Source organism: Ahaetulla prasina, chromosome 3, assembly GCF_028640845.1.
Source record: "Ahaetulla prasina isolate Xishuangbanna chromosome 3, ASM2864084v1, whole genome shotgun sequence".
Lineage (NCBI taxonomy): Eukaryota > Metazoa > Chordata > Lepidosauria > Squamata > Colubridae > Ahaetulla > Ahaetulla prasina.
The window spans coordinates 148,303,134-148,313,327 of record NC_080541.1 but is presented as its reverse complement, the minus strand read 5'-3'; the positions used below and the strand labels follow the sequence as shown (position 1 = coordinate 148,313,327).

General features: G+C 50.2%; 1 protein-coding gene across 1 annotated transcript; it reads right to left on the bottom strand.

The window, feature by feature from the left end:
* Positions 1-1,290: 1,290 nt before the first annotated feature.
* On the bottom strand, positions 1,291-6,953 carry BARHL2 (BarH like homeobox 2). Its single transcript, XM_058175279.1, has 3 exons — positions 6,365-6,953; positions 4,129-4,354; positions 1,291-1,603 (listed from the first exon to the last, which is right to left on the bottom strand). The coding sequence occupies exons 1-3, from the start codon at positions 6,951-6,953 to the stop codon at positions 1,291-1,293; spliced, it is 1,128 nt and encodes a 375-aa protein (XP_058031262.1).
* Positions 6,954-10,194: the final 3,241 nt, after the last annotated feature.

The following is a 10,194-nucleotide window of genomic DNA, read 5'->3' as shown; positions in this document are numbered from 1 at the left end:
TCCCCTCCTCTGCCTCTTCCATATTCAGCAAGGAGGGCGAAGGGAAAAAAAATAAAACCTAGCCGCGACGGCAAGAAAGCAACACCGAGAAGAGGGCCAAGGCGAGGGGAACATTCAATGACCAATGCACCCACCCCCATCCCGCTTTCACTGCCGAGGTCTGAAAAACAACCTCCAAGTCCATCGCAGCGCGTTCGTGTTTTTTTTCTGCCTTTTTTTTTAAAAAAAAACTTCTTTACAATCCATTCTTTACCCCTCCAAACAAACTCTTTAGCAACCAACCAGACTGGGGGAGGGAGTGGAGAAAGGGGGGATTAAAAGTCTCCTAACCCGTCGCATAGAAAGGAGCAGACATGCGCACGCAGCCAGACACACTCGGCCCATTTTACGGAATGAACAATAACAGCGCGTGAATCAAGGGGAAAATAGCTCGTTTGGGTCTGCAGATTTGTTTAAAAAAAGATAAAAGTTTATTTCTTTTTTTTCCCGTCGTTTTTTTTGCCATTTTCAGTCATCAAAATCTCATTCGCTCGCTCGCTCGCTCTCGATATATATTTTGTTAACTGTTGTTGTCATCTAAGCATTTATTTTACTGAACCAAAACAAAACAGAAAAGCAAAAGCCAAAAAAAAAAAAAAAAAAGGAAAAGGAGAGGCCTCGGGGGAAGAATATTTTTGTGGAGTTCGTTTGTTTCTTAGATTTTTTTTTTTCTTAAAAACGAATGAATATAAGTCTTTTTTCTTTTCTTTTTGGACAACATATAATAAATAATATATATCACTTCTCACAAACCAGCCTGTTCAAACTGTGTACGTAGCATATATACCAAGGACGAGAGAGATCCGGAAAATGCCAGTTCGGAGTCAGCAAAAAGGTTCGTGAGAACTCGGTGCAAACTTCTCCGCTCTCCCCCCAGTCTTCTGCGTTCTGGGCCGCGGTGGGGGAGGTGACCTTTTCTCTCTTTGTGTCCCTCAAGAGTCCTGCCTGGCACTCCGGCTTTTCCTGGCCACCACCCCCAGCCTCCTGAACCCCCTTCCGCCTCCTCCGGCAAAGCGGCGGGGGCTGCTGCGGGACTTGGTTGCTACGTGTCACTTACGGGGGTCCAGAGTCTCTGCGCTCTGAGCCGGTCGCTCCTCCGGCTCGGTTGAGAAGGACCGCTTGATTTCCCGCCCCCTCGCTCGCCTCGGCTCCTTTCTTGCTTGATTGGCTGCTGGGGGGAGTGAGGGGGAAAATCTGTCGGCGGGGTTGAGGAGGGGGAGCCGGGGTGAGGGAGGCGCCCGGTGGTTTTCTTCACCGCGGGTGAGGGGTCCCTGGAAGGGGGTTGGACAAGGGGTTGAGGGCCGGCTGCCCCCCCGGCCCGAGGCCGTGGATCAGAACCCGGGGCACCAAAGGCCGCTGGAGTTGAGGGTGAGGCGCAGGCGGAGTCCGGTACATGCTACTGTACATCGCCGCGGCCGCCGCGGCCGCAGTGGTGCTGTCCATGCTCCCCAGCAGGCTCGGGTGGTAGAAATAAGGCGACGGGAACATCCGCTGTAGAGCCGAGTAGTTCCCAGCTTCGGCCAGCAACTCCAACCCCACCGCCGTCTGCCGCTTCCACTTGGTTCTGCAAGAGACGGAACGGAGACACCGTCGGCTGGGCCCAAAGGGGGGGAGGTTAGGGGGAGGGAGCGAGAACCGGGCTGACCACCCCTCCCTCCCTCCCTCCCACTCGACACAAGACCTCCACGCGGGAACAGACTCGGGCAGAAGAGTCTTGGGTTTGCTTGCCTGAATCTCTTTTGCGTTCAAGGCCTTTCCTTTAAGGAAGCGCAGCTGCAGCCAAATTACTGCACGGCTGGTAGGTCTTAAAGCAGACGAGTACTATTATGGCTGGGGGAGAGATCGGAGGGCGCAAGAGGGACACGCGGGGAATCAGAAGGACCTGTCATTTGAAAAATCCTGGGAAACATTTGCTAGCCAAAGACACCCACACAAACGCAAAAGGAGAGCCCACCTCTTTAAGTCTTGCCGGCCTGTAAGTGACAACGGCAGCTGATAAACGGTCCACGATTTGTTCTCCTTTCAAACATGTAATTAACAGTTATCTATGGCCTTATCGAACCTCTTTTTCATATTCATGTTACTCTCTAATATTAACAACAGAAGAAAAAAAATTCCCTCTCCCCCCCTCCTAGTAACCTTTTGTGCTAAAAGATTAATTTAACGCATACAATCCAGCCAGCTATTTAAAAGTCAATTGCTGGAGGGGGACAATGAAGGAAACCAAAGTCATTCCTCTGTGGAAAACTCCAGAGCATATTCCCAATTTCTGCTGACTCTTCCGATCAGGCCAGCCTCCCCTATCCAAACAAGCAAACACTTAAAGCAAACCTTGAGAGAGAAAAAAGCCAGCCTTGCGAGAGTTTCATTATACTCTCCTTGAGATGCCCTGCGGGCCTGCAAGAAAAAGTGAAATCGCTGGAAGATTTTGGACGCTAGAAAACCAGAAAACTGAACAGTTTAGAACTGTAGAATCCTGTTGCTTTGAGGCATGGGGCGAACGGGGGAGGGGATGGGAATGGAAGATGACTAATTTTCCTTCTGTGGGGAAGACACAGGGCCTCCAGATGCAAGAGGAAGAGGCTAAACGCAAATGGATAGAGATCATCTCTTTCCCTCCCTCGTGCGAGTACATTGCAAAACACAGTGAGACGAAGACGCCGCTTCCGGACAAGTCCGTTTCTTTCCTTCCTAACGCAGAACCTGCAGGTTAGTCTCCTTTTGAAAAAAAAAGAGGGGGGGGAACACAACCTCCGCTAGCTGGCTGTGAGCATTGGTGGGGTGTCTTTTTTTCAGCAGGAGCACGACACACCGAGGTAAATCACGGCCGTTACGAAACGCAGCCAAATTAACAAGCGTGGAGCTCCCTGTTTAGCTGGGCTGTAAATGACGCTAATGTTTTCCGACAGAATTAGGGTGGCTGCAACCGTATGAAATGAGACAGAAAATTATAGCAAAGATGACAACTGGACAGAGGTTTCCAGCCCGCGTTCCCTCTGCCAAGAATTAGAAAACCACATTTTGCTCTTATGGGGCCTTCCTCGCTCTCCTGCATCGTTTCGGCCTCTCTCTTTAAAATAATGAGAAAAATAACCCCAGACATTGGCGACTAGGCTTCCTTCGCCAGTCTTCGTTTTCCAATCACAGAGATCCGGATTCAAAAGACACTGGAAAAATGAGAAGATGAAACCCAGGATTGAATGACAAATCTGAGCGTCCGAAAATGCCAAATCAGAGCGAGTAAGGTGGAGGCCTCTAGAAGGGAATTCCACCGACCCTGAAACTTATTTAGCTTTTCCCAGAGGTGTTGTCCCGGTTTAAAGTGTTCCCTTGCTCCCATTCTTCGGCTTTTTGCTTTGCTAGCAGGGACGGAGAGATTAAACTCGGCGTGGACGCTGTTCGCCTCTTATTATTTTTTTTTTCTCCTGTGAAAAATCCGCTACAGGAACATGGAAGAGCAACCTAGTGCCTGGGTACGTACAACCGCCTTAACTTGGAACGTTAACTCGTGTCCTGAATTCGCACCATTCAATGAATGATAGCTAGCTAAGAGTTTCGACTGAGGTTTGCGGGTCAGCCTAGGTACGAAAGTAAACAAACAAAAAAACCCCACGACTACTAACCAACCTGCTAGGTGCATTTTTCCCTGGACAGAGCCACGGAAATCTTGGCCCGGGGGAAATGGTGAACGTGTGGGGAGAGAGGGACGGAGATGCAAAGTGAGACGACCGAACACGGCCCCCCTAGAAAGGCCACGAGTAGGCCACTAAGGAGAAAATATTTCCTTTGCCTTTCCAAAGGAAATTGTAGAGCTGCACCCCCTCCCCCCGAAATAAGTCCTTCGGAACTCTGCTTGGAGGTCGCGCTTCTATCCATTTTTTTTTTACCTGGGAATAGGCCTCTTTGAACTCCACGGGATTCCCTTTTGCATGGATGAGGCAGAGGATGGCCAGGTTAAAATGGGCCAGGCCCGACTGTTTCAAAGCAGCCCGTTCCCGCCGGACTTCCTTTTGAGTCAACGGTTGCCTATTTCCCCCTATACCTGCCCGCCCCAGCCCCCAGCTTTCGTCCCTACCGGCCTGCCCCTACCTCCGGTTTTGATACCAGGTTTTGACCTGGGTGTCAGTCAGATTGAGGGCGGCTGCCAAGTCCATGCGGTCTTGGACACTCAGGTATTTCTGCCTCTCGAAGCTCCTCTCTAGTTGGTTGAGCTGATGGTCGGAGAAGGCAGTCCGCGCCTTGCGAGGCTTCTTGGCCCTCACTGGGGGGCTGTCCCTGCTGCTGGAAATCTCGCGATCCCCTTCTTCTTTTGCCCCTGAGGAGATAACAAGACAGAACCTCGGGGTTAGGGCCGAGGGAGAAAAGCGGGGGTGGGTGGGTGAGGGTGAGGACTAAACCCGCACACAAAACCTTATTAAGCCGGAACAGGAGGTTCCCCCGGTGGGAGTCTTCTGGATCCAAGCGGACCTGTTCGAAAAGACGGCTTAGGAATCAACTGAATTGTTCCCCTACTTTGTACAAGGCGGCATAGACCACAACCGCAGCAAAGAATTAGGAAGCTGGGAATTATAATTGCGATCCAGCCTCGAACAAAAACAGCAGAGGGAATATTTCGGGCTAAAAAGTAGCACCATTTCTCCAGAGGGATAACTTCTCCTGTCACACAGCTTCCTAATAATATCTTTTTTTTTTCCCCGGAGGGGATGTTGTTGTTTTTTCCCTTCCGCCGCCTTTCCTCACTTTCTCCCTCGGCCAAATTCAGATTTCCAAGTGCACATCGGAAGCGGTTACGATCAAGCCATGGCAACAGCCTGAATACTTTTTCTGGAGTGCTTGTCATCCAGGTACAAAGAGAGAGCTGGGTTTCGCAGTCCCAGGTGACAGCGGAAATATTACCGGATTTGGTCTGGAATCTTTGAGTCTTATTTGAGGGAGGGTTTTTTGGTGTTGTTGTTTTTTAGCTGAAATGTTAGGAAATCGATATGTCAGTCCATCTGTGTTTGTACGAGGTTTTCTCTCTTCCACCACCTTCCTCTCCCCCTCTTCCCCCCTTCTCTCTCTCCTCCTCTCTTTCTTTTTCTGGGCTCTCCTTGATCTTCCCTGCAGGGAGAACAATAATCTCTCTAATTGACCCACTGGGGAGGTTGGTGCACCAACTAACCAACAACAACAACCACACACACACACAAAAAAAACCCCTAGACGAAACTCTGCATCTGGTTCTAGACGCTCATATGTTAGTGCTAAAATGGCAAATTGAATAGCAGTCCTATTAGTTACTGCAAAATAGCTGAAGGTTGTAAAATGAAGGAAATGTGTCCTCTCTCTCATCACAACGTTTCAAAAAAAACACACACCAAAAAACCGCCTTTCCAGTTAAGCAAGATTCCCTTGGTAGTGGGAGGGGGGCGTCTTTTATTTTCCCCCAGGAAGTGGCAGAATCGAGCACACCATGTAGGTTTGAATTTTAGAACGTAACTATTGCACACACTCTAAAGCATCACACAAAAATCAACGCTATAAAATATTGCATAATGCTAACTCTAAAGGAAGAGACATTTCAAGGAAGGAAGGAAGAAACCAGAAGAAAGGGAAAAAAAGGAGCCCGATTGAATCCACCCGTTTGGTTTGTTTCCCTGCTTTAAAAACAAACAAACACATTTTATTATAATTCTTTAAGAGGTCTGTCTTGCTAATTAAGTGTTGCTAAATCTGTGTGAACTATGTTTAGAAATTATGCATGCAGATCGCATTTTATAATATGCATTTGCATTTTAAAATCTCTAGTAATCCCAGCTGGCATTTTTGGTATTGTTGAAGTGCACACTTGCAGACTCTTTTTGTTCTCGTATCAACTTTTTTTTTAAAGGGGGGGATACGTAGCTTCAGTTTGTTTAGATATATATACAGCTATATAGAAATATATACAGATATATATATTTATATGAATTGTCCATTTATATGGACTGTCTAATAAAAATTAAGAGGGGAAACATTAACTATTCCTGAGTTTTTGCAAATAACCTGGTAGTGTTTATTGTTTTCTTATGGGACTTGATTTTATTTTTAAATACTATCCAGGTTGCTGGGGCCTCTCCTTATCGGCTTAGCGAATTCGCCTCCAACCTTTCAAGTTAGTTCGAAGTTTTCAGAGCTTTCAGACCAAACGATTGCTGAAAGCGGGGAGGTGGGGGAAAGGAGGGGTGATATTAGAAAGCACAGAGGAACAACCGGGAAGGTTCGGAACATAAACAATGGAACCCCCGCAACAGTTTCGAACCCGGAACGCTCGCAACCGTTTCGAAGACCCGCCGTCCCCACTCACCGTGGCATTTCAGCTCATTCTGGGTATCATCGCGTTTGTCCAGTTTGGTTCTGCTGTCGTCCTGCTCCAGTTTTGGCCTGAAACTTTCGTTGACCGAGTTGCTCTCTTGTTTGGGGGTGGGATGGGGAGAGGAGACGCTGGTGCTGTAAGGGGCGCACGCGGCCAGCGGTTTGCTATCTCCCAAAATGTCTTTAATTAAAAAAGAAGAGGTGGAAGTCCTGGGAGCAGAGCTACACGAACCCAGTTGTTGCTGCTGCTGCTGCTGTTGCTGGGGCGACGGCTGCAAACTTTTTGGCTGTTGTTGCTCCGGATGTTGGCCGTGGTGAAGATGGTGATGCTGAGGCGACAGGCCATCTTGCGCCAAATGCTGCTCGGGGTGCTCTGCGGTGACCGAGATAGGCGAGGAGGGAGTCGTGCCCACCGTGTCGATTTCCGAACAAGGGGACGGAGTGGCCTGGTTGAGAAAATCCGCCGCCCTGGCCTCGCCGTGGGCCGTCCGAAAGTCCCCGTTCATCATAACCGGGCTGCCGGACCTGGGATTAGACAAAATCGTGTCTATTCCAAAACTGGAAGTGCTAGATCCTTCCATGGTGGCCGTTCAAAGAAGCGCCTTCATCCCCTTTCCCTCCCGACGCCGTTATCTTGCGCGGGCTGGGGGGTTTTTGGGTGGCGGTGGAAGAGGGGGGGGGAAGGTGACGGCTGGCTCTAAGGCGATCGATCGACGATTAAAACGCGAACCACCAACCAAATCGGATCAATTATGGACGAAGCGAATCTCTTCGATCAAAATTTAAATGGGGAGGGAGGGAGGGAAGGAAGGAAGGAGGGAGGGAAGAAGGGCGGGAGGGAGGGAGGGAGAACGAGGCGAAAGACGACGAGACGCGCACATGCACCAGGCGCACGCACGGAGGGGGAAAAAAAAAAAGAGCCAGCAGGAGAAAGCCGCCAAAGCCAGCCAGAAGGAGGACGGCAGCCGGGAACCGATTCGGGAGGAAGACGCCGGATCCGCCGCACTACCCGGCTGGCCCTCGCTTGCTCTCTTTCCTCCGACCGCACGTGCTTCGCTTATTGTTCAAGACGCCCGCGCCGCTCGGGCAGAACAGCCGGCATCCGCCTGGATGAGCCGCCGGCCGGGGAAGCGGCGGGAAGAGGCCGCTGGGGGCTCTCCGGCGGAGGCTTCGCTCGCCCGGCTAAGGAGAAGCCGGCAACGCTGCTTAACGCCGCCGCGCCCGATCGCCTGGCTCCGGGGCGCTCTCCCTGCTCTCGCCGGCGCCCAGGAGTTCTTGAACTTTCTTGGAAAGTTGAGGCGTGGCGGAGCAACGCGAGGAGGAGGAGGAGGAGGAGGAGGAGGAGGAGGTGGTGAAGAAGGCTCGGCCGCTGCCCGGTTCTCGCTCGGGCTTAGAGGCTCGTCTCGGGTTCCTGCGATTCCGCCCGTGACGTCACGGCCCTTCGCCGCTCGCCTGCTCGCCGCTCTTTATCAAACCCTCTTTAAGGCTCGGGATTTTCCCCCCATTTTAAAAATATTCCTTATTTATTTATTTGTTTGTTTTATTTAAGGCCGCCGTCGAGCAACGGTCTCTTATTGGTGGAGGCGGCGGCCGAACTTGACGGTCGGCGCTTGGCAGCCAATGAGAAGAAGGAAGGAAGAGGAGAGAAGGCGCGGGGGGGGGGGAAGGGAAGGGAGAACTGGGGGCCTGGTCAGGTTCGGGACTGGGACTGTCCTTTTTTAGAACCTTTAGGATTCCTCTCTCTCTTCCGTTCCCCATTGTTCTATCCGAATATAAATGGGTGGTTATTATGATCTCTGACATGTCAATAGTCATCAGTTTGGTAGGAGAAATCAAGGTAGGGGGAGAAAGGGGAGAGAGAGAGAGAGAGAGAGAAAGAGAAAGAAAGAAAGAAAGAAAGAAAGAAAGAAAGAAAGAAAGAAAGAAAGAAAGAAAGAAAGAAAGAAAGAAAGAAAGAAAGAGATTTAAGAGAATATTCGATTGTAAGAAAGAAAGTACGCGATAGTTCGAGTTGTGAAGTCTTGTGTATACGAGACCGTTACAAAAGTAACATACTGTAACCTATCTCTTTCCAGGGTTATTTAGCGCTTCCTCCCATTATGTCCTTTGGACGTTTGTCACCACAGTCCTAGGCAGGAGAAGCGATCCAACTTCATTGAAGAACTAGGGAAATAAGAGCGGGGCCGGGCCAAATGTCCCTTGGAGCCAACTGGGGAAAACGCCTGGCTTCCTTTCCTGGGGGACGGGGAAGTGAAAAGGGAAGCGGCTCCTTTGCGTGGGGGGGGGGATCTCGGTCTAGAACCGGCCCGCCTGTTTAAGAGAGGTGGCAGACGGCAGTAGCCAAGCTGGGTGGTTCGTTCTGCATGCGACTTTAGTCTGTGGCTTAGCTGCAGCCGCCGGCTCTGGGTGGTTTTTAACCATCCATTCATCCACCTTCAACACACGCACACGCCTCCTTCCCCTCTCGGTCCTTGTCTGTCTTTGCCCGGCTGCGATGTCCAGCGCCTCTTTATTTGCAACGGACCCAGTTAGGGCCGACACGCCGCGCACTTCGGAAGAAAGCCCCGCGGTGGCTGCTCGAATGGGTCTCAGCTTGTGTTCGTCTGTCTCGGAGAAGCCGCGGCGGTTCGAAACTGTCCCTTGTTGAATGTCAGGGTAATGGGAAGTGCCAGTGACAAGACGCCGTATTGCTCCTCCTGATTAAGTACCGTCAACCTAATTAGCAGAGCAATTATAAGGTGCTAATGAATGATTCAAAGTTCGGCGTGTTGTCTTTTACTCCGAATTACGCCTTGGAAAAAGGGGGAAAAAAACCAAAAAGGAACCGAGGAATCGAAGGGAAAAGCGAATGTTCCTGCAAGAAAAACGCTTGTATCCCTTCCAGGTTCTTTCCTCGAGTCTCTGGTTGTTTTTTCTTTCCTCTCACAGCAACCTTTAAAAACCGTTCGGGTCCTGGAACAACCGAACGAAATCTATTCATCTAAAACCGAAGATTAATAGACCGGGCTTGTGCGGGAGGGAACGCAGATCTACATTTAAAAATAAAATAAAATAAGCTAATTTAAAGGAGTTGGACAGTGGTAGAGTTTTGCACCTGCGTCTTTGCGAGTTAAAAGAATGGGCTCGGGAGTTTCTCAAGGCCGGTAGGTAGGTCAAGATTTGGGAGAAGGAGGGGAGGGAGGGGGAAATCGATGAAGTTTCAAGGGACACCGGTCGGTTTAAAATATTCTTCTGACATTCCTTGGGTTGGCGGTATATCTCTGTGTGTCGGAAGAAGGGAAGACCAGAGGAAAGGAAAAGACGAGTCAGCCTGAGAAAGAAGCAAAATACCTGAATGTGGTTTCTCCCCTCCTTTGAAACGGGTCTGGGGAGGTTTTGCCACCAGCCGGGTGTCAAGGCGAAGCGACTTCGGACGACTTCTAGCTGCTCGTTGAGCCCCACTGCGCCTTGTGCCGGCGCCTCCATAGCTTGCGCCCCGTATTCTCCCCCAGTGACACACTCCTATCACCGGCCAAGCTGAGAGAGGCTTGGCATTATAGTATGCGAATTGCTGGCTGCGGCGGGGAGCCACCGGGAAGTTCGGCATTGTGGCCCCTTTGGTGATATTTTGCCAAGAACAAGCAAGTAGTAAAATTCAGAACTTTACCCTTTTAAAACGAATAAAAAAGACGAAGGGCGGAAGTTATTGGGAAACGGAGAGGCACAGAGAATTGCAATTTGGCTAGAACAGCGTGAGCCTTTTTACCCTTTCCCCTTTCCAACTCTGGAAGATATATGCCAACACACTTGCTATTGTGGATCGATTTCCCTCGGAAAATATTT

What these genes read in the sequence shown, in the direction of transcription:
- BARHL2 (XM_058175279.1), bottom strand. Translation starts at nt 6,953, where the DNA reads ATGGAAGGATCTAGCACTTCCAGTTTTGGAATAGACACGATTTTGTCT. An exon ending in GAATGAGCTGAAATGCCACG is followed by an intron (nt 4,355 to 6,364) that starts GTGAGTGGGGAC and finishes TTATCTCCTCAG; the next exon opens with GGGCAAAAGAAGAAGGGGAT. An exon ending in ACCTGGTATCAAAACCGGAG is followed by an intron (nt 1,604 to 4,128) that starts GTAGGGGCAGGC and finishes CGTCTCTTGCAG; the next exon opens with AACCAAGTGGAAGCGGCAGA.